Below are 24,671 nucleotides of genomic sequence, written 5' to 3'. Positions count from 1 at the left end.
CTTTGAGAGGACAAAAGGCCTCAGGGCTACATAAACAAGAACTGCAAAAACTTACAAAAAAAAATAAATACAGGAAGTTAAGCGGTAGACCTTCGCAATATAAATCTGCCACCTTTGTCACTTCAATAAAGTCATTATCAAGGGGACTTATGATGTCATGCCCCACCTCTGTGACCACAAAGCTCCTTGTCCTGGATATGTAAATAAGGCAATACATACCTAGATAGAAGCTTGTGCAGGAGCAGTTTCTGCTCCTATTTGTGTACACATTCACACTTCCTTTAAAATCACAGGATGGTGGAAAGTACCGTGTTTCAGAATTTGGTTTGAAATGTTACTGCAGTAAAATGCTGTCTATGACAAAACCTCTCGACTTGAATGTAAATCCTTCCTACTGATAAATATCCTATTGTTTCCGAGACATGACAGATCATTCTCATTGCTGTGACAGCTATAATGAGTGTTTATTTGGAGGAGTTTTGTTGTGTTGGATTTTTGGTTGTTTTTTTTTTTTTTTAATTAAAAGCTAATTCAATGCATTGAATGATGCCCCAGAGAACAGACTGCTGTTACTTGATGGGTCTGACAGCACAAGCAGAAGCAGCTAAAGACTCCCCAGACCACCGCATCCCTATGGTTCAATGTAGCTGAGCAGGGAACAGGTAAAAATGAAAAAATAGACACATCAGCAACACTAATACCAACGGATACCAATGCCACGGGGGCTCTCGGGGCTGTTTCTTACATGCCAGACTGTACTGAGAACATGTAACTCACTTCGCGCCTGAAAGCCATCAGACTGTAACACCTTTTGGTCACTCCTCACTGACCCAGTCTGCATTCGGGCTGCTGAACCAGAAGAGGGTGTCACTGGCAAAACCCACTTTGTTTTGACACTGTCTTAGCATTAAGCCAACATCAGACTTTCCATTCGTAGCCAGCGTATTAACCCGTCTCCCATCAGAGTCTGCGACAGCCCATCCCAGGAACAGACCTACATTCCAGCTGATAAAGAAACAATGCACTCAGGGCTTTGACTGGCTCTTCGGGGGGTTATTTTTTTGGTTTTTAAGAGTTACATTTTCAGACTAAAACACAAGCTAGAATTAGAAAAGCCTAGGAGAGGCAACTCACATTTAGGACCTCGTCTATTGATTTGCCACGTGGAAAGGCACACGCAATTTGTGCATGCAAAGAGCTTTTGTGTGTGTGGTGATATGGCATACCTGATCGTCCATAGTGTTAACCCCGTCAGGTCCCAGTGCATCGATTGCTTGGTTGATCAGATCTGTCCTTCCACAGTTTAGCATTCGGAAACCCAGATCCTGCTGGAATTTTTCAGTAGCAGCCTTAGCATCCAGTCTCCGGAAGGAACTAAAGCAGCATTCAGGTCTGTGAAGAACAACAAAATTTGTGAGGTTTTGTTTTGGTTTTGTTTTTTTATTAGCTCCATCTCCTAAGAAATCAGGTTCATGAATTTTCATGATTTTACCTATCTTATGTATACCTTCCCCACTGCTTTATCATTTCTGAAAAAATTGGCTAACCTCACTCATACTGGAGACAGAAGTTTTAGTTCTTCGAGAAAGACAGTAAGTTCATGTGAACACTGCAAAAACAGGGTCTACATAGAGGAAGCTCATTGGTTTCTGAGGGAAAGGCAAGGAAGAAATCCTTACTCCTGCTCAAGAGTGGTAGTTTCCACCCAGCCCCTCACTCCCTGCATCACCCCGGCTCAGGTACCGCTTCTGCTACATCTTACCCAGCAAAAGGGGAAGGGGTGCCGGGACAACCGGGGTTACTGCAGCAGAGAGGTTATTGCGGTGCGACCAGTGTCACAGGCTGCAAACCTGCAGCAACCAGGTCTCCTTAGCTCTGCTGCTCACAAAAAACCCCACCAAAAGCCAGTTGCTTTAAATAATCAGCTGTATACATTTTGGATAGCATATTTATATTTTCCCGCTTGTTATAGGATAGTCCATCAAACATATTGCACAGAGGAGAAAGAGGTGGAGAGAAAGTGTATCTAATAAAATACCAGTGTAGTTCTAGGACGAAACAATTAATTACACTGCCTGTCTACCAGACTAGCTATAATAATAATAAATAATAAAAGGCATTTGAAATAAAAGGCATTTCTTAAGGAGATAATGATCCTTATTCTTTTCTGGAAAATAAAATAAAAATTAAAAAAAAAAAAAAAGACATCACAATGAAATTTAGGTACTCCTTTCCAACGCCTCAATAAAAGGAAGTGTGTTAACATTTCTATGAGGCTCTATCAAATCCTTATCCTTTAGATGACTATCAAATGTCCTTTATCTCATTTGGAAGGCGCCCAGGGATTACTGTAAATCCTCTGGTTATCTGCTCAGAGACTTCTGAATTCCAAACCTGGAAGTGTATCTCCTTCACTGAAGAAACACTGCCAAATTGGAGGAGTTTCCTGTCGGAGCTGGGCACCGATCTGGTCGGCCCTTTGATGTTATTTCAGGGCGAATGCCTTCTCTACTACTTGTCTGGTTTTCAGCACAGGCTCTTGCGCAAACTCTCAGAGAGTGAGATATCAGCCCGCCGAGTTCCTTTGAAAAATGAGATTCTTTCAACAAGGTTAACCTCTTCTGGAAACTTTGTGCGGCCTGCCAGAGAAGTAAACCACTCATCACTTCACGGAGAAGATTCAAGATGAATCTTATTCACGTTTTAATTCAGCTCGTCATTTTTAATGCTTCTGAACTTGCATCGGTGGTGGATGACAAATGGTGAGCAGATGCCGTGACCGATATGCTGAGTTAACAAAGATCCTTCCACAGCCTGGTGACCGCTCCCATTGTAGAGGGGAAACCAGCATCTCGCCGCAGCTGCTTTCAGAAAGGAAACTGCATCAGGGTACAAATTGGGGAACAATGGGCAGGGAAGCAAAATGACAGTCTTGGAGTCACTAGCTCTTTGGAGCTACACCCGCAGATGAAACGTGTCTCTGAGGCAGCTGAGTACAAATATTTGGTCAGAAGACGAGATCTCTGAAGCACCCAGATACTAGATGAGGACACGTACAGTACAGAGCGCAAGGGGACAGTAAGGTAACAGGCTTAATGCTGCACATAGACATAAATCCTAGAGCTAGGCTAGTCGATTAGTAATCTCGTTCTACTAAGGGAATTGGTAGAGTATCGTGATGCTACAATATTATGTAGAATATGATGCAATGACTTTGTATTATAATAGTAAGAAGGAAGAGAAGAATCCTATGCCAAAAAAGGGAAATAAAATGACATCACTCGCAATCCAGTGAACCTCAGTTTTTGAAGGGATGGTACCTGTCTTTGCACATCATTTCTGTTTTGCCAACAGGCCTGATTCCACCCGGTGCTAATTACAGGTGCTGTCGGACCAAGGGTGGTGGGGGGACGATTCACCCGTGAGCCCTGCAGAGCAAACAGCTACACAAAACAGTGGCACAGAGCTGTCAGAGAGACTCAGCGAAAAGGGGGTCTGCAGTTCTTGGTGCAGAGCTGCCAGGAGCCCAGTTCAGGCACAAGAATTTGAGGTTATAATTTGTGAGCTTTACTCCTGGGGGACCTGCAGGCTCAGCCCACACAGAAGTTCCAGTGTGCTTGCTGTTCTCTAGCAGTAGCTTGACAGCACGCGCCTCTATGATAGGTGCAGAGTTGCTTTTTCTTCTTGAGTGTGATACAAGTTAGAGCATCCTACGAGAGCCGTGGGGAGAGCTCACATATACAGAACTGCTGTGCAGCAGCTGTAACCGCAGCAGGTTTTCCATGTGTGAGTTGTTACCCCGTGGAGAAGAGAGGCAAACCCTTGCACGCTTCCTAAAGTAAAGCCGGTGCTCCTGCAGTCGCGCAGAGAGCAGCTCCCACGTACACCCAGCTGTGCCCAGGGGAGAGGCTGAAGAACCGAAGGGGGACTTAGAGACACGGGGGAGGGAACGCCCCAGGACAGGGCTGGGGTCCTAGCTTAGGAAGGGATGGCTTGAAGAGGGACCAGGAGCCTAGTGCGCTTTTTGGGTTTCATAAGCTGTAACTACTACTAGAAGTAGAACTACTAGTAGTGAACGATTTAAATTTGGCCTGCAGTGAGGAAAGAAAAATAATAATAAAAAAAGCAGCGTGTGATAATAGCTTAATATTAAAATCCCAACATTTATATTTAAGTAGGTGGAAAAGAAACACAGTTGTCTGCAATCTAGCATCTCCCCACTTATATCATCATTGAAGCAGTAACAGGTGAGTACTGAAGATGTTTATGAATTGTCTGGCAAACATAAACTGCGAGCATCCTATTAGAAGGCTTCACCCACTAAGACACAAACAGTTGTTGTGGAAGACTACACTGCCCAAGCAATCTGAGTCAGAGAACAGATATTAGAGGTCTGAATTTCAGGTTATACTAATTATACGTTGTTCTCTGCACAACTTCTCTTTCAGGGATTTCAACATACCCTACCTGATGCATCACCACTGCAAGAAACTATCATTATATCATTTTTAGCCTGTGCATCATGTGGAAAAGCGAGTTGCAATTTGCATATAGTCACACAGCAAGCCAGGGGTAAACCTGGCTTCAGTTCCAAGATTTCCTTTCCCCTTAACTGTGCTGTAATGGACAGATACAAATGACTGCTTTAAAGGATCATATAATGGGTACTGGAAACAAGGCACTGCTCCCTCCTTGCGGGGTTTGTTGGTTTTTTTTTCTGTTAGTTTAAATCTTTCATGCAGCAAAAAGACAGTGAATGCTCTTTCTGTCGTACCACACATCACAGAACATCCTTAGACCTCTGAAAATAAAACTCAGGCAAGGCAGTTCAGAAAAAGGACCTGATCCAGCTTAACTTCGATTTTTGTACTCTACTACAAAGATGATGTGTGTTACTTTAAAGCGGCAGTTGATTCACCTGCAGGGAACGCACGCTGCACACAACCCTGTGGAGGAACAGTTTCGTGAGGTAAAAAGTGTGAAAGATCTCAGTTTTCTTACAGAATCGCCATTCTTTCTGAAATAACAACAAACTGGATAGAAACCTCTAACATACTCCTTCCCTGGGCCAGTACTGCTAACCCTTAACAACCCAGCAACTGAATTATCTTATGCCTGAATACCCCACATAGTGTGGCTCAGGCCCTTCATACCCGCTTCTCACTTTTCTTTATTGCCTACATTATTCTGGACTCTCTGAATTTCTATCGAGACCTTCATTTCGTAGCTGTGTCATTACGGCTTCCGTTTGAAGTTACTGAGATGAAGCCCATTTTCACAAAGACTGTCTCACTTTCCTTTTAGCTCACCATTAGCAGCAAAATCAAACACCCAAATCCCTTCCCTCTTTTTGGTTTGTTTTTTTAATGGTAAACGATCTATAAAGTAAGGGACTACCTGTGCTTCATGTGTTAGTGTGCACAAAAGACCAGCACAGAGGTAGAGTGGGATGGCTTCAAAGTGGAAGGTTTGGATTCAGTTTTGAAATGAAAAGTCTTTCTAAAGGAGACGACTGAAAGAAAAACCATGAAACTGACTGGAAGTATTTGCGATTGGGTTAGTCTTCTGCAGTACTGGTCATCAAAGAATTTCAAAGGTTTTGGCAAGCATTAGGCACATACGTAAAATTAGTTTAGCCCATATTTAGCCCACTAGCACCTACCCTCCACACGTAAGCCAGAGTAGCGCGTGCTTTGATTCACACAGAGCACACGTACGCTGGCAGAGAACAGGGAAAAGAAAAGCGTTCCAGGAATAAACGTCCAACTCCTGCTTTGTGGATGCCAAGTCCAAGTTCAGCTGCTCCCTCCCAGTCTGAAGCCAAAGAGTTTAAATAACTGCTGAGGATCACCTGTTAAACTCCACTTTTAAAAAGACTGGCCGCACTCTCAGCCAGGTAGCCCATCTCGGGAGAAAGGCAGGACCTGAGAGCTGAGAATAAGACTAGGAGTCAGCTGCAGCCCACCAAATATTCAGTCACCTAATTGCACCACCGTACTCGCCAACTAATTTAGCTTCGCCTGAGGTTTTGTGGGTAATAAGCACTACCCTTCAGTTCACAAATGGGGAGACAGCGATGCAGCAAAAAGCAAGAGCCTGTTTGGCTGCCAGAAAGAAAAGGTAAAAAGCAACAAAATCAGATCCAAACCTCCCGATTAAAAGCCTCTTGTTGCTTTTGTTGTTCACAAAAAATAATTCCAAGAATTTAGAGTATATTTTTATCTTTTCAGGTGATCATTTCATCACTTAAGAGCATGATAAAGGTCTTATTGTTAATGTGTCCTGCCCACTCATTTAACCCAAAGGTATATAGGGCACAAATTTCACTCAAGAAACAAGAATTTACTTTGTATTAAAGTTCAAGATGTAACCCTGATATCAGAACCAGTGCTAATGTCAGCAACTTAAAGGACTACAGACCTGAACAAAATACCCATGATGTGCTAATGAACCAAGCTAATGATAAATCCCCGTTCAATATGTACACGAGGGGAAGACTTTAAAAGGTATTGATACTTTTCATCAAGTTACCTCAAAAAGCAAAGAATAATCTTGTAGTTAAGGCTGAGGCATGAAAAACCCCAAATACTTGTATTTCAAACCTTCTCTGTCTCATTCCTCCTACGCAACTGTTGGCAAGACAAAATCTTTCTACCCCAGCTGCAGCATTTGACCAAACACTTCTTTATCTCTTGGAATACTACAAGGTTAAACACGTATTGCCAGTATAGTATTTTGAGATCTGGCTCCTGTAAGAAGAATATTGTAAGAAGTTACAATTACTTTAGCTGCTTATAAAGTTTAGTCCACGTACTTTAGCTGCCGGGGCTCACAGTCCAGTCCAGGTAAGAGCAGTCTGGCCGTCTGCCTGATATCGTCACTGTCCACAGTTAAACTGCGCCGGTGCTCAGCGTAGGTGATAGCCACTCTCATCCACTCCATCAGCGGCGGCAGAAGCATGAAGGGTCTGTGCAAACAAGGAAAAAGTCCATCACAGTTAACGTTGGCCTGCTGTCTTGTACGGCAATGCATAAAGCACACCTCATCGCTTCCCGGGAGCGCTTGCGGGAGGCTGGAACAGACACAACCCCCCTGCAGAGGCAAACTCTGTCCCTGCTCAGCAAGGCTGGCTGGTCACAGCAGGTGGAAGGAACTGGAACTGCTCAGCCTTGGTTATCTGAACTGACCCTTACCCAAAATGGTTACCGGGACATGCTGCTTTCATGCAATACATTTTACCCTGTGGGAAGTAGGGCCAGACTGAATATACCGGACCTACTTCTACTGTGTAGGTCTGCAAGCCGGCAATGAGCACTGGCAGCCCAGAAACCCACCCACATCCCGGGCTGCATCCCCAGCAGCGTGAGGGAGGGGATTCTGCCCCTCTGCTCTGCTCTGGGGAGACCCCCCTGCAGTGCTGCCTCCAGCTCGGGGGGTCCCAACATCAGAAGGACGTGGACCTGTTGGAGTGGGGCCAGAGGAGGCCCCAGAGATGCTGGGAGGGCTGGAGCCCCTCTGCTGGGAGGACAGGCTGGGAGAGTTGGGGATGTTCAGCCTGGAGAAGAGAAAGCTCCAGGGAGACCTTAGAGCCCCTTCCAGTCCCTAAAGGGGCTACAGGAAAGCTGGGGAGGGACTCTTGATCAGGGAGGGGAGCCATAGGATGAGGGAGAACCGTTTTAAACTGGAAGAGGAGGCCAGGTTGGATGGGGCTTGGAGCAACCTGGGCTGGTGGGAGGTGTCCCTGCCCAGGGCAGGGGGTGGAACTAGATGATCTTTAAGGTCCCTTCCAGCTCTAACCACTCTATGATTCCATGACTCTACTATTACTAGCTATAGGTCAGCCCCCCTAGCTCACATCGCCAGTGCTTTCCTTTGGATCAGAAGGGCTTTTCATCTCAGGGGTGCGACTTACATCATAATTGAGTCTGTTGTTCTAAATAACCCATACATACAGGCTGCTCTACCGCTCACTTAGTAACACTGAAAAAATTCTATTGTTTGAAACTTCAATTAAACCAAGCTAATTCACTAGTACCACCACTGATCTTTACGTTACATCATCACTCTGCAATGGCTTTTAGCATCCTACATTTCTTACATGCAGAGCTCAGGCCTTCAGTTTTGCATAACTGACCCTCTAGACCACGGAAGAGCTGCTGCAGTTATGTTCTAACGTGAACTGTTTTGCTAGGGAGGAATGAGTAGAACTAAAAAGATAACAACTAACGTGGAGACATCTCTGCAAGAATAAATGTACACCATTACTTAAATTGTAAGCAATTCGTGGAAGAGCAATCCATCTGTTCCTAATTTGCACAGCATCCAACACAGCGAGGTTTTACTCGACAGGAAGGGTTGCAAGGCAATAAAGGAATATAAATAAGGTAATAACAATAGCAACAACAGCTGTTATGGACCAGCTTATGAAGAGCTCCCCCCTTACTCCTGCAGTAAGAATGAACACAGTACTGAGATTTCACCTTAATATATAGGTACCATAATACTCTCATACACAATATATCTCATCCATCTGCTCAATATACAGCCAGACTGATCAATTATTTGCTTGATTTGTTTCCCCGGGGATACCTGCCACCCTGGTGGAAGGCTCAGAAGGGCCAGCTGTAATTGACAACACCTCTCCCTTTCCAGTAACGAATCTATTGACCCTGGGAAAAAAAGCACTTTTCATTTAAGCATTCAAAGGAAAATAACTGAGGGCAAAAGGTACCGATTCCTTTACAAAGTTCAGAGAAAAAAAAAGATACATACCAGAAAACATAAAATGATTTTGGCATTAATGAAAGCAGCCGAAGTCACGAAAGGCATTTTCAAAGCTGTGCACATATACGTACGCGTGCGTGTGCGAGCACTGTAAGAGTAAGCAGCACCAATCCTGTTGGAAACCTTTTATCAATAATGGGATTTGCAAGCAGAACTCCCCATGTATGACTTCGAACATCCTTCAGGGTAGAATAACTCCACTCTCTAAAATATGTGCCATCTGTTTCCATTTTGCCCGTTGCAAGTCACACTCTAAAATGCTGCCATTATCTCTTTACAAACAAGTGCACTATTTTTCCCTCTGCTCCTTCTCTTCTTCTGAGTAGCAAAGCAGCATCTACAAAATCAGAGGTCCTTTTAAGCATCTGATCAATCCTGGATTGCCAACGCAAGGGTGTTTTTAACTGGACATCTACTTACTGCTTTTACCAGTTCACTTCTAAGTCAAACAATATCAGGGCTGCTACATTCATCGCTTTGAAAATGACCCAGTAGCTCATCAGTTGAAAGCCTTTTTCTTGAAGTCCTGCTTGAATCCCCCAACCCATTCAGGCTTTCTAACTCATCCCAGACCCATGGATGGGATGAATCCCTCCAGCACAGCCAGTTCAGAGTTGACTGACTTCTCTAAGGGAAGAGCAGCAATTGGCAACAGGCATTAAGGAGATGCCCTTCAATGCTTATCTGGCCTACAAAAGATACATTTACACCTTTTAAATTCAGGCATTTAAGGGAGGAGCCTAAATTAATTATCTAGACTTTCTAATTACTCAGCAGGGCCTCTAGTATAGGATTCAAAGCTTCCAAGAGGTGGTGAGGAGAGAGAGGTAGGCTAGGGAGGCTAAAAGCGCCAGAGTTAAATACTCAAAGTTAGATGGGGTCAACATCTCAGGAGCAACTGGAAAACTCATCTTACAAGTGGTTATATCTACCACCTTTTACAGTAGATACGCTATTTAGGCCACATCACAGCTTCCCTGACACTTTCATGGTGGCAGCACTGCTGGACAAAGAACAACATCTGATCATTTTATCAGGTAAAGAGCCAAACCTTGGTGGCTGTTACAGACGGCACCGGGCAGCAAGAGGCTGTGGTCAGCTAACAAAAAATACCATTGAGTCTGCACCAGAAATAACACATATCATGAAGAAATTTCCATTCTGTTAGAAATTCACATGTGCCAGGGTTATAAATGGTTTGCATGCGCAAGCAGACCTTGAATGTGGAAAACCCGGGTTGGGAGGAACGGGAAGGAAAAGACTTTTTTTGGTTTATTTTTTCTAATCTCAACAGGTTTTTCCAAAGGCTTTAAAACTCACAGCTCAAGGGACTGCCCAGTAACCCTGTGCCCAAAGGACAGCAGACTTTGGATTGCAATAGGAAATGTCAGAAAGGATGTTTTCCTCTTACTGCTATCCTAGTTTGTCCCAACCCCACCACTCGCTTCGCTGTGCAAGTTGGATAAATCATTATTCTATCAGGAGTGACTGTAATGATTTCAATTTCTATTTGCCGTAAAAGGTTTATTTCCCTTGAAAATTTCTAGCTTTACGATGGGCTTTCTTATTCTCTCCCCCACCACACATACACTCCTCTTTTACCCAACTATTTCCGCGCGGGCATGCTCGCGGGAACAGCTCTGTGTTACTTTGCTCACTGACACGACATCAGATAAGCAGTATCATCGCGTGATCTGAGCAGAAAGAACGAGATTCAGTTCAACTGAATGAAATGCCAACGTTGGGTTGCATTGCACTAAGAAAATAAATGCAATTATTTGTTTTCTAGAAAATAAATGCAATTATCATCCCCTCTGGCCCTTAACCTGGGCATCTATGTGCCTCTAGGGAAATACTGATCATTTCACAGTCTGAAAAACACTGGAGGAGGGGAAGGGGAGAAACCTTCATGGAAAATTAACTGGGAGATGCTGCAAGCTAAAGAATTGATTTCTGTCTCTGCATCTCTGTCTGTGCCATGTTCTGTACTTTGCGTTTTCCTCTGGACTTTCTGACATTTAGAAGCATTTGGCAGCTCATTGAATTCTGCACATCATCCAGCGCTGGGAAACTTATACTCGCAGCAGTAGTTCAGTAGGGACACATACTCTCTGGTGTCTGTGAAGAAGGATGCCACCATTGCTTTGTTCAGTTTCTTGACACAAAGTTGTCTTTGAGTGATGCCACATGTAAACTGGGGAAGTACACAGCAGTGGAAGGTAACATGGACGCTGCTCACCTACTATCCACCTTGCAAAGAATCGCAGTAATGTTTGTTATGGTCATGTGCTGTCAATATTTTATCTACAGGTTCTTGGAAATTTTCTCCATTTAGAATTGGACGGCCGCTCTGTTCCCGAGGGGGTCAGGCTGGAGTTGGGCGAGATGTGCTCTGAGAAAGAATGGACTCTACTGTGGGCTTTTTCCCCTCATTTGAACTAAAACACATTGGTTTTTTTTAGACATAACTGAGAAGGTTGGTGGCAGCAGCACTTGGCAGAGAATTTATAGTAAGCTCTAACTTTTTCCTGGAAAATGTTCTACACTCATTTGATTAGAACGGCCTAGGGCATGGCCGGCATGTGGAGATCGTGCGGCAGTCCTTGAGGATGTGCTGTGGGATCACAGACTTTCAGCGTTAACTCGCGCATCACAAAGAAACTAGTCCCCAAAGTGGGCTGCTCTGAGGATTTTTAAGAGCCCTGGGGCCAAGACATTTTTGGCAGGGGGAAGTGAATTGTGTGCAAAAAGGAAAGAGCTCCAGAGGGGTTAGAAAGTTATGTCATCCTTCCTCTGCGTTGAATGCGAGGAAAACGCACTTGGAGCTTGACTTTCAGAGGTGAGGAAGACTGCTATCTCACATGGAAACAGCAGGTCTTCCCAGAAGAAACAGCCATGCTATCAAATTCCTCCTTCCCAGTGACAAGATTGCTGAAGAAAGGAGGAGCAAGGGGAGGAGGAGACGTTTTCCCTGCAGCCACCTCTCTTCTCCTCCTCTGCTATTTTTGGTTGCCTCCTGTTTTGCTACAGCAAAACAAAGAGGGAGCCAACAGTGACAGCAACATCAAGAAAGAAACACCTTGTTCTTCTAAACAAGAACCTCCTTCTTCTAAAGCAGGAAAGAAACCACTGTCCTAATGGAAGCAGGTCTCCCTCTTGGCCGCCTGAGCTGGTCCTGAGACACACATGCACGGGACAGTCTCCCATCCAGCCTCTCCCATAGTCTTCTCAATGGTTTGACTGAACAAGCTTTCTCTTCCCTTCAGCTGCTAACATTTTAAACACACGCAAACTTCAGCATCGCAAAACGTGTAAATATCGGAATGCTTATGGTCAGAGTAGGGTAGGTCGTGATGATTCCCCCGTATTTGATTTACGGAAACGATACAGAAGGTACATGCAGAGAATCCCAAATCTTTAAAGATTGTTGTGTGTTTTCACAAGGGACTGAAAAAAGAAGAAAGGCTTCCTGTGCAGTGCAGCTAATGTTTGGGTTTAATGCTGGAACCAAACTCTTTGGTTCCGTCCCATTTTACCCTAAAATGACAGAGCTCAAGGTCACTAACACAAAGCGAGTTAAGAGGAGCTATAAAAAGCTATAGCGCAGTCTCAGCTGTTCTCTTTGTTGTTTTTTTTTTTTTAAAAGGAATAAGCTTAAAAGTCATATTGCGCATGTGCACACAGAGAAGGGAGTAACGTGAGTAGCAGAGACGAGAGTGACTGCTGGATTGCTGAGAATGCCACACAGGCTTCTTCACAGCTTTTCAAGGCTCCTCGTTAGGTGTCCCAGGAGACCCACATGCAAGGAGCAGAACTATGTAGGGGAAAACCATCAAGAATAAGACTAATCTGCAACAAAATGATGAAAAATCATGTAGGAGGGTGGCTAGGAGAAGATGTGTTCTTTAAACTTTACACCAAGATGGAAAAACCCCAAGGATGGCAACAGAGTCAAAAAGAAAACAGAGTAAAGTCTCATTAATTGTAGAAGGGAAGAGACTCCGAGGCAAGACAGAGTATCCAAAACCTAAATCGTGTGACGTTGATGTGGAAAACAGTGGCATATTTACAGTGTGGATTCTCAAACACTAAACCCCTCTTTCAAGCTGCAGGGGAAAAAAAATAAATCTCTGAGTATGTAATTATACATGAATAAAATAACAACAGAAATGATGATCTAGAAAAAACACAAAATCTTTGCGCCAAAACACAACCAGGAGCTATTCCTTTCAGATTCAAAATATTTTACTGAATTTGCAAAAACCTCCCACATTTACAGAGAAAAGACAGGAATTACCACGCTGGATCTGATTCAAGGATCATCTCAACAAATGCCACGTCTTTCAAAGCAGACAGTCCCAGATCCTTCCAGAAAAGGAAGAAGAAATTTAATCGCAGCCAACTGGCCCAAAAAGAAAGTTTTCTTCTGAGTTCCCTTGAAACAGTGACTGGCTCACATCTTAGAAGATAAGAATTCTCAAATTTTAGTGGATCATTATCAAGTTACCAAGGTCTTGGCTTGGATGTGCCATGACACGAACTTCCACAGTTTAGCGAGTTATCCTTCAGCCAGACACTAATGGAATGAACAACACATGGATAATATTATATTTATTGGGATTCTTTCTCCACTGAATCTGCCTTCACAGTCTCCTCTGTTCACAGAATATTAAAATGGAACAAGAATAGTTTCAATCTAGAACTGGCAGCTCTGATCTTTCTTAGCAACCGTAGTAACCGCAGACAGAAATACCACCTTTTCCACCCTTATCTGCAAACCACACTTAGAAATAAGGAGCAGCACCAGACAGGTTTTACTTCGTGTCAACTACAAATCAAAGTAAAAACTAAATTCAAGGTCACTAAAAAACCCCCATGAAGTAATCATTAGGAACTCACTACGTATCTTAAAAAAGATCCTCAAGCCTGTGGTTTATTTATTATAATCACATTTTACTAACTTTGTTTTAACAACAGGGAAAAGATTCCATTTTCAGGCTGAAAACAAGTACTTGCGCTGCACTGGAATGTGCCATGTGTCTCATTAGAAAAACATATTTGTAACATCTGTATGCTGTGGCAGAAGGAACTCTTGGTTTCTAGACGGACAGAAAATAATTAAAACCAACTTCAATTGTATATAGTTGATGATAAGAGTCAGATAGATATACACGATAGTTTTAACTACAAGAATATGGTGATAGTTATGTGGTCAAGGATGTGACTGCTTTCCATCTGCCTCCCCCAACGCACGGAGAGCTGTTTGATCCCTGATGGGCACTGCAAACACCCACTTCAACAGAGGGAACGCCACGGAAGGGAAACCACCGATTGTGCTCCTCAACCTCCTAAACCTCTCCATAAGCTGAAAACTACTGCAAACAATCTGGGAGATGAACTATTCTCGCGTGACTCTGGACCTAACCTCCTGACCTCAATTAATACACAGCTGTATGTTTAAATCACGTGCAAGATGGGGTGTGACTATGAGGACTGACTTGCTGTTACATCTGCTGAATCAGACACAGAAGACAGCTCTTGCCAGTGACCTACACACGTCAGCTTGTACTGCCAGACTTGCAGAGCTCAATTCTACAGCCCTCATCCAAAGGACCTGGATCTCAAATCCCATCTCTGACAGGCCGAGAGCATCCTCCCATCGTCACTGAGACACGGGCTCTTCCCACCACACAGCAGCAGCTCTGTCTACCGTGTTCAGTTTTGGGCCCCTCACTACAAGACAGACATCGAGGTGCTGGAGCGTGTCCAGAGAAGGGCAACGGAGCTGGTAAGGTGTCTGGAGCACCAGTCCCATGAGGAGCGGCTGAGGGAACTGGAGGTGTTCAGCCTGGAGAAAAGGAGGCTGAGGGGAGACCTTCTCACTCTCTACAGCTCCCTGAAAGGAAGGTGTAGCGAGGGGGGGGTCAGTCTCTTCTCAAAGTAAGAGGCAATAGGACAAGAGGAAACGGCTTCAAGTTACGACGGGGAGGCTTAGATTGGGTATTAGGAAAAATTTCTTCACCAAAAGGGTTCTCAAGCCCTGGCACAGGCTGCCCAGGGAAGTGGTGGAATCGCCATCCCTGGAGGTATTTGAAAGACGGGTAGATGTGGCGCTGAGGGCCATGGTTTAGTGGTGAACTTGGCAGTGTAAGGTTGATGGTTGGACTTAATGATCTTAAAGGTCCCTTCCAACCAAAATGATTCTATGATTTGCATCAGATCTGTTAAGCCTTTCCCAACTCTTATAAAAAGGTGACTACCCTGGTTTGCAAGCCTTCCACTTCGTACGCACAAAAGTCTTTCTGGACAAGGTGTAACCATGGCCCAGCCCTTCCACAGGAGCTGCTCTGAAAGATGCAGTGCCTGCGCTGCTGGGCAGGTCGGGTGGGAATACACCTCGCTGCTGCCCCGCGGGCCTGCCCAGACCCGCAGAAGGACGTTTCGCATCTGCATGCCCCTCAGACCTTGCTGCCTGTCATTCTGGCTTTTACAATTTCAGTTTCTAAAAGCCCAAGCGTGCTTGCGCCGAGTTACACGGCAGGTCACAAACTGCCTCAGACTTCAAAATCAACTCACATGGAAAATATTAAAAGGAGAAAGGCCATTCTTGTGGATTTCCCGGCTCAGTCAGTGAAAAGGGCGCAGGAGACTTTGCAGGAGGACCAGAAATGGCTGGCATGTCTTGCTGCCCCCTGAACCACTCTGACACGTGGAGGCACCCAGAACCCACCCCAAGGAGACTGATGGAGGAAACCTGGCCATGTGCAACAACAATTTCTGCTGCAAAAGGACAACACTGGTGCATTTTGGAATAAATTCTTGACTGTGAGGGTGGTGAGGCACTGGCCCAGGTTGCCCAGAGAAGCTGTGGCTGCCCCATCCCTGGAGGGGTTCAAAGCCAGGCTGGATGGGGCTTTGAATAACCGGGTCTAGTGGGAGGTGTCCCTGCCCATGGCAGGGGGGGTTGGAACTCAATGATCTTCAAGGTCCGTTCCAACTCTAACCATTCTATGATTCTTTGATTTTGGAGCGGGACATGAACACGACAAATGACAACATTAAAGAAATGAGCCTGCAACAGCATGCTGTGTGATAGGCAGAGATAAACACGGGCAGAGAGCCAGGATGGGTTGTCTGCTGTTCTTGGATTAACCTTGATCCCATGGGCAGAAAAAACCAAGAGGTAACTCCTATAGTTCATTCCAGCAAACTTAAAAAAACCATTGCTATCTGGAAGCAGATTTATCTGGGGTCAGCGTGGTTCTTCACTATCCAGTGCTGAGACTTCTCATTCATCATTTTTTTGCCCGTTATACTTAATTCCCAAAAGCACTAGTAGGATTGAGATAACAGGCCTCTTAGCTATGACTTCAATCTGATTTGCCAACATGCATATGTTAAAAACATATGCTGATTCTCAAGCCAAAACCAATCTGCCAGATTCAATCACAGAGCTAATTTTCAGGGCCCAGTTGTAAAATCCTGAAGGCAAAGCGTTGCCACGCTTATGAAAATTGCCTGAAGCTCCCGAGCTACAACTGTGTGAACAAAGAGCCAGAAAGATAAATATTTTTGTGCAGTTCTGCAATCCTGAAAACTGCTTAATTAATTATAACTGCAAAAGTTTGTTCAGCTAAACAAAGACAATCCTCACCAAGGCAAAAGGTTTTCACAGTAAATAGGGAAACGTTTCCCACTTACCTTACAGCACAAGCCAAAACAGAATTAGTATTTCAAAAGAGAAATTTCCAAACACAAAATAATGGTATCTAGAGGCTAAACATTTCAAGGTTAAAAGACGATTCTTTCATTTTCAGGACTGAGAAAAAGCTAATGAAACGTCCATTTTTCTAATGGTTTGACTGATGTTACACTTCTGTGCCATGTCACGCTGCAGTGAGCATGGCCGCCCTGTAAACGTCAGCCTCACCTGATGCTGACGTCAGTGTTTTCTTAATGAAAAGCTAAGTAATTTTTTGGCTTTTCACATTCCTGGAATCTGAGAAGTTCCAGAAACTAATTTAGCACGAAGGCGTGAGGAACACACCGATACAAGCGGAGGAAAAGAACCGATTTTGGAGCTCTCTTAGGTACAATAATGTAATGTGTGCGCTCAAATCAGGTATCCGCTCCACCCAACAGTGTAATTACATAATCCAGGTTCTGCCTGCTGTATTACAATCACAGAAGGTCTCACAAAACAGCCAAAATTTAAGACTCCATTTCCTTGAATAAAAGGCAGTCAGACCCACAGGTTATAGCATTTGTGAATGAATAGGCAGGAGCCTTCTCTCTAAATCAGTGCCAGGTAAGACACGTAAGATCTGTCATTAATGAAAGATTAGAAGGGGAAGCACCATCACTGGCTGGATGAAATAGATGCCAGCGTGGCATTCTTTTAATTATTATTTTGCAAGAGAACATCACCCTATCCTAATGGCAAGCTGCTCAATGAGCATATTTCACCTACATCTTCAAGAGCTTCTGTTTTGTTCCTCAGTTCTCGTCTTAAAATACTGACGAGTTGCTATACAGAAATGAAGAGAGAGTTCTGTTTCATCCAAAGATGTTTGGTACCAGTGGTGAATGAATGCGTTTCTGTTTTTTTTACTGGAAAGCATAACAAGTTAAATGTTTGCATTTTGCCTTAGATAATGAAATAAACATTGCCATGTAAGCGTATAGATATAAGAAATACAAGCAACAGAAGTGTCCTGAATTTAGGGAAAACAGCCATTGCGATGAAGTCGGTCCTTCTATGTCAGACTAGAAATCCCCTCAACTCTTCCATTTTGTGCTTAAAATTGTAAAAACTCCCAATTTCAAACTCTTTTTATGCTTCTATCACTGTGATTTTTATGGTCATATCAATGGATATCAACGAACCTAAGCAGCACTACAAATGGCAGACATAACTGCTTCACTATGGGATTCTGACAGGTGGACTTAATTGGTAAAGCTCAAATTCTTTCAGTTTCCAAATATCCTAAATTTAAAGCATGCACGCATTAAATTTCAACACTGGGAGCTGTAGTGCATCTCAGCAGATGCCACAAATTCCAGCTATTAAGTCTGCTTTCAGCATAGAATCATAGAATGGTTATGCATGGTTACTTAGATCTGCTAGAACTGCTACTGAACAGTCTCTTGCTTTGACTGTTATAGCCTATGAACTTTCAAATAATAATATTATGTTTCAGCACCTCAATATATACCTGCAGGAGATTTTCTAGTAAATAACAGTTTGGTCCAACCGAGAACAATGCAGACAGGACACGTGTAAAGTCGAGCTAAGAAGATTTTGCCACCTTGGGTATCAGTAGCCTCCTGACATCTCTACTGAACAACAGAAATTGTGTTGCATTCTCTTAGAAAAAGCCTATAGATCTAAGGCCAGAGTTGTAGAGTTCCTATTATAATGAATTTGTGTGCTGCAGACAATAGCCACAGTTGACAAAATGACACGCACTTTGGCAAGTCTGGTCTCAAGTCTTTCAAACGCTGTCAAGCCCATAAAGCTAACTCGCATAACTGCTCTCCCAGTTTCTCCCGAAGGACAATGTTATCCATATGAGCATTGCAGAAGCTAGCAGGTAACTTCAACCATTCCTCAAAACACATGTACTTCTACACCACAAGCAGGGGGGACCTTCCCAAATTACAATCTTGCAAACGAGAGATGTAAAGGCATCACTCACCTTCAAATCTCAACACCATCGTGCGCAGTTGCCAAGACTACTAGCGCAAAGAGGAGGCCAGCAGCGTACACAGCGGCATGAGAAATACTTTCCTACAAAGCAACTTGTCAAAAGTTTTATATCTTGTGTGCTCTGAACTACGGAGTTGCAGATTTTATGCTGAGTTTGCAAATGACCGAGTAAGACATTAGCAACGTTTGTTTATACCCACGACATCTGCAGTACAGGCGAGGAGGGTAGATTAAAAACCCAGCTGTCATACAACTCTCCATATCGAGGTTATCTGTTACCCCATCTCTCTCTCTCTCAAAAGGTACATTTAAACAGTCTTACATTAATAGATTAGATAAACATTCTAATGGGGGATAAGAGAGTGGAGTTTTCTTATACGCAGCTAAAACCTGTTCCTGCAACAGGTCCAACCTGCTTCGCTTTGGCCATTGCAGAGGGTGCAGCACTGCGGTTACAACAGGAACACAGAGGAATTTCAAGCTCCAGCTACCCGCTCAGCTAATGACTAGCATGAAAAAACGAGAATTTTTGTTTCTAATACCAAATTACAAGGACAATTTGGTTAAAATTTTGCTGCCAGAAAGCAGATCTAAAACCACAGAAGCACCGATGAATGATATGTTAAAAATGACAAAAGTTAAACATGCATCAATTCTAACACCAAGTGCAACATGCACAATTACTTTTTTCCAGCTTGTTGAAAAAAAAAATAGCATTCAAAATCTTAGTCTGCTCTACACTTCATTACCTGTTGCTTGAATAAACCTCTCTATCAACACCCAGCGCTCTGCATTCCACATGCAAAGGAAGGGTAATCGTTGCAATGAATATGAAAGATGGGAAGCAGGTATCTCTCTTCACAGAGTTTTCACCTCAAAGAAAACTGAAGAAACTAAATTATTGGAGAAATAAAGTAGGTTTCATTTGCCTTTCTTCACAGCAGGTACCTCTGAGCCCTGACTCTGTGAATAAAGCTGTACATAGCCAAAACTGTAACACATCACTACGCTGGGGCGAATGCCCTTTCTATATGTACGGTCAGGTTAATTTGGCCACTTACCCTTAATCTTATTAAGTGTCTCAACACAGAGAGTTTAGCAGACTAAAAGCGAGCTAATTAAACTACGGTAACTTCTCATATAAGGAAGAATGGGATACCCAGATGGAAAGTCATTTAAGGAACATATGTTTCTGTGATGTTCTAACACAGCGACTCTTCAGAGAGATCTTTCCCAGCGAATTTGGCAGCCACAGCAGGGAAGTGAGCACTGACGACCTGGCACAGCACAGCCCTGCGCAGAGGCAACTCGTAATCACACAGCCTGGATGCTGGAAGCAATGGAATTACAACTAGATACATTCTGAGCAGGTTATATTAGACCTGTTGTAATTTCATGCTAATGTCCTTAATATTCCTCTCAACTAGCTTAATTAACTTCTTCTAGAACTGCATCATGGACAACTCATCTTTTCCTACTGAAAAAGCACCTGTCTGGGAAGGACCCCGTGTCTCTCCGGAAGGATCTTTTGCATTTCTGAAGGAAGCCAAAGAGGTGAGGAATGGCTAAGCAAATTCCTTACAGTAGCAGAGAGTTTTCCAGCAAGCCTAGGAATAAAAACTCACAGCTTCTGTCTCCCCCCTCTATTCTCTAGCCATTACAATATACCTTCTATTTCATGGAAGAACGAACTTCGGTTACAAACTTCTCACTGGCACTGGAGTTCCCGGTAGTACTCTTTCAGACTGAAACTACCCTTTTTCAGCAGCATCACTTCAGATTTACACTGATAAGCAGTAAGAGCAAAACACAGCTCGCTTTCTTCCCTTTCTAAGCAAACACGTTAGACCAGCATGCGTTGTATCAACACAAGGTTGTTTAGCCCCAGAAGAATCTACAAACCAGAGCTGAATCAGCTCAGACATGTAACTCATTTGAATAGGATTTGTCTTGCAGAGCAGACATGCTTTTAGAACAGTCGGGTCAGCATTTACTGTAAAAGCATGTGATGAAAACAGCACAGTTTAGCTTCGTGAGGGACCACCAGGTCATGGCAGTTACCTGCACTCGTAGGTATAGGAGGAGGAAGTGCAAACTGCCAGGGTCCCCTTTAAAAAAGAACCAAAGCAGAGACGTACCGATCTAGGATCACCCCAGGGAAAGCTTAGTTTCTAATCTCCACAAGGTCCAAGAGAAAGAACGATTGTTGCTATTATCATAAATTATACCCAGAAACATTTACTCTTCAGCAGAGCTTAGCTCCTAGGTCTCTGTTACAAAGATCTCAGCAACAATAAGAATGAAAACCCATACAACCTGCCAGCCCTGGCTGCTGAACAGCAAAAGCTCAGAATTGCGTCTTTATTTAGCGTGGCCTTTGTTAAAGCACCAGCTAACTCCTTCCTCAGGAAACAGGCAAGTTCTGCAAGTGAAGGTCTGCAATTTAATCCAATAGGAAATAATATTAACTTCAATTGGAAACGACAATTACTGAAAAAGAAGAAACTTTGCTGGCTTGTTACCATCATTGTTCTTTGCGAGCGCTCAGAACCTTTCATCCACAGAGTTACTGCTTTTTACTTCTATTAGTTACCACAGCACTATGTTGGTATCACGAGACCGTCTTTAAGGATCTATGCTTAGGAAAAATGGAGACAGGCTGATATTAAATGACAGCAAACCAGCCAGAGTCAAGTAGAGAAACTCAGACTCTCAGTGAGTCCTCTACTATTTCAATGGGCAGTCACTGTCCGAAAGGTGGAAAAAGAAGCCAGGAGACCTTGTCTTACCCGTTTCTGTAATGCCTCTTTAGTAACACCTGATGTAACAGTTTCATTTTGAATTCCCCTGGATAATTTTTCCTTCATTTTTGATGCTAGCTTACTGCTTTGTCTTCTCACCATGAAACACCAAACAATAAACAATACGCAACCCGGGGTGCCTACAGGCACTGACGACTGCTGTTTGTTCCAGCCCCAAGAATCCAGGCAGCTAAGCTGCCAGGCTCTCATTTTCTTGCACCTTCTTTTTTATCTGAACAGATGGAAACTTAAGAGCAGAAGCCAAGAACTTAACACGGACATCTTTACAGTAGTTACAGTAATTACTGTAGCTGTAGTTACAGTAATTGCAGGGTGGTAGCGCATACACACAATGGCTGTCATCTCTTCATTGCTAAACAAGAGAGCCAAAGATCATCTATCTCATTTTCAAATATTTTTACAGATAGAGGACATTTGCCAGAAATGGCTTAGGTCAAAGACAGTCTTTCCGGGGATTTCCAGCAAGCCCTGAGGTCTACTGTGAAATGCCTATGAAAGCAGAAAATAGTGTTTTTCAAACTAATGTTTTGTAATCGACAGGATGAAGGCTGTCAAATGCCTTATTACCTCTCTAGGTAGGTGGTAAGGATCAACTGCTGCCTGCTGGCTACCCAAATAGCCAGATCTGGGAACAAGGTATTGATACCTATCCATGACTAAGAAGTTACCAGGCTGACATGTGTAAAACAACTTTAAGGGACAAACACTGTCATTAGAACCACAACAGCACAAAACAGCTAAGGTTGGAGGTCACTCCTGGAGATCGTTTCATCCAAACCAGGGTCGGTCAGAGCAGGTTGCCCAGGACCAGGTGAAATCAGTAATCTTGCAGGTGAGCTGTCCCCCTGCACGCTTCTGTCTGTGACATCTGGGACTTCTCAGACCACCCTTGACTATTGTCCATGGAAACCAGTGCACAAGTAGCGGCAAGGTTTCAAGACAGCCTAAGAGCCTGACTTTTTGGCACATGGCTTCACGTACAGCCATTAGCATCAATTTTTTGTTTCACTGTGTATGCTCTTTTTTACCTGTAACGCTTTCCCCGTGCGCCAAGGCTGGTGTAGCAAGGCAGTCTCTGTGCTCTCCATGAAGTCTGCTCTGTGCTGTTCCATTTCGCATACAGCGAGATTCTCCTCCTTGCAATTTTGAAGAGAATTTAAATAATCTATGTTTGTAGCGCACCCCTGCTCCAATACAGAAAGATCAAAAGATAGAGGCTGCTTTGGAAACACACCAATAACTACAAATTGCTTACAGCCAGTAATGCGGGAGAAAGGCTAGTCTGTCCCAGGTGTGAGATACACAGAGGTAAAAAAAATTGAGCCGTGTTTGTTTATACAAACAACATAAAAGATGGAGGGGGGTTGTAAATCTAATTCTGAGTAGACTGCACTGCCAGTTTCAGCGGTTACACTTGGATGAATTCAGTCCTCAGGGTTTGCAATTAATTCCTTTCACCACTGCCAAGGTCACCCCTCACATTCCAATTTTGCAATCTTTGAACTACAAAAAAAAATGAACAATTAAAAAAAATTAAGAGACTTAAAAATACCTCAGTAGAAGATGCCAGGCAAAGGCAGGAATATTTCTAGGAACCCAAACATAACTACTGTCTGTCACCTATTGACTTTAATGTGACTTGTTTTTAATTCCCTTCACATACCTGATGTTATGGTGCTCAGAGCGTGGACGGACACACAGACACGGAGCAATAAACATTTAATCCCGGATCTCTCTTCAGTCTTTCAGTTAGGATACCAGGAGCACACATGTGGAAGCAGTCCCACTAGCACGGGACCTGACCCTGTTAAAAAGTCACTAGTTTCTAAGTGGTTCTGTTTTTTTTTCTGGCTAGATGTTACTCCTGTAATATGTGCTGAGATGTCACCATAAAGAGCAGGAAGGTGAAAATTGCTCACCACAGATGTGATAAAGCTACTGACTCCTCCTGTTAAACGATAGATGTTCTCAATTCTCAAAACTGCAGAAGATATTCAATATATTGCAACTATTTAGTATGGGCTCAGCAAATACATAATCCCGCCTAAGGTCAGGAAGAGCACTGCAGATGAACAGTTAATTTTAGCCAATAGATACATGTTTGTAGCTTATTGGCCTCTGAAAGAGGACCATTCACTCCATCTTCCTTGTGAATGAGTATCTCAAAATCACAATTAAGTCTGACATTAACTGGTCAAAATCTGAAACAGTAAAACATACATGGTAACAGCTTCTCTCCTTAGTGTTGGTGAAGGAAGCTGATCTTATCCATTTATAGCTGCCTTATTCTTCTAATAAATCTACCAAACTAATCTTTCATAAATAGCAAATAACTTTTTCTTCTTTAAAACAGAGGGGCACATTTTTATGTCCACTCTGAACAAGCAATGCCATAATGACAGGTCAATGTAAGGCTTCCTTCTGTTTCGCTATATTTAATCAGTATATTTATATCAAAATAGCTCGGGGGGAGGGGGGAGGGGAATAAATCAGTGTGACCATTGCATGGGGGTGGGACTGGAATATGCTCACTGGCACATCTTTCTGTAATCACTGTGTTGGCTTCAGGGATACTCTGAGTGGATTTAAGTACTGTTAAACACGAATATATGATTACAGCATTGTTCTCTCTCAAGGCAAATGACTCAGGGTCTACTTTTATTATTTCTATATACCTATTCTTAACTGGCGAGGCAGCTGTAGACAGAATAGAAAGATATTAAGATCTCTTAGACAAGAGATCCCAGAACTTATTTTATCGCAGACCTTTTCAAAGGCACAGCTCATTGAACTAAGTGTATCAAGTTCTGTTCCTGATGCAGCATGGCAACAATGGGATATGGCTGTAAAGTAAAAGAATTCAGACATAAATACATTAAATTTGAATTGGGAAAGGCTAGGCCACAGAGAAATCTAAAAGACAGACAATGATGTAGCTATTACACTTAATAAAATTCCATAAACCTGCAGTTAAAAAAGAGTAAAGGGGAAAAACGCCTCATGACAGATCAGTCAGAGTCTGGAAACATCCATCTGGAGAAAAGATTTGTTCTGAAAAGCCTTAACCAGCTCTGAAAGCAGTGATACTTCCAGTGATGCTGAGGATGCAGCTCAAGCAAACACAGGTCTCAGCAGCAGGTTCTGCAGGTTATTCCTGGTTTTCCTTCCTTTTCTGCCAGTTAGATGCCCATGCAACACGGCAAGACTTTCTGGAGACAATTCACACTAATAACTGGGATGTTAGTATTCTCTTTCATAGGAATAGATATAATCATATAAAACTGATCCATGTGACCAAATCGCTGCGGTCTCAAGCAATTTCAGAATGAGCATTTAGTTGTGCTGGGCGTTTTCTG

At 43.3% G+C, this 24,671-nt stretch overlaps 1 protein-coding gene across 1 annotated transcript in view; it reads right to left on the bottom strand.

Moving 5' to 3' along the window:
- Positions 1 to 24,671, bottom strand: part of ABTB2 (ankyrin repeat and BTB (POZ) domain containing 2) — a 134,406-nt gene that overhangs the window by 15,108 nt on the left and 94,627 nt on the right. The window contains exons 4-5 of the mRNA XM_009886241.1: positions 6,815 to 6,967; positions 1,227 to 1,392 (exon numbers count right to left, since the gene is read on the bottom strand). Of these exons, the coding sequence (XP_009884543.1) occupies positions 1,227 to 1,392; positions 6,815 to 6,967 (319 nt within the window). The remainder of the gene's footprint in view (positions 1 to 1,226; positions 1,393 to 6,814; positions 6,968 to 24,671) is intronic.

The sequence above is a fragment of the Charadrius vociferus genome, unplaced genomic scaffold (assembly GCF_000708025.1).
Source record: "Charadrius vociferus isolate BGI_N301 unplaced genomic scaffold, ASM70802v2 scaffold115, whole genome shotgun sequence".
Lineage (NCBI taxonomy): Eukaryota > Metazoa > Chordata > Aves > Charadriiformes > Charadriidae > Charadrius > Charadrius vociferus.
This window is presented reverse-complemented; position numbering and strand designations above follow the sequence as displayed.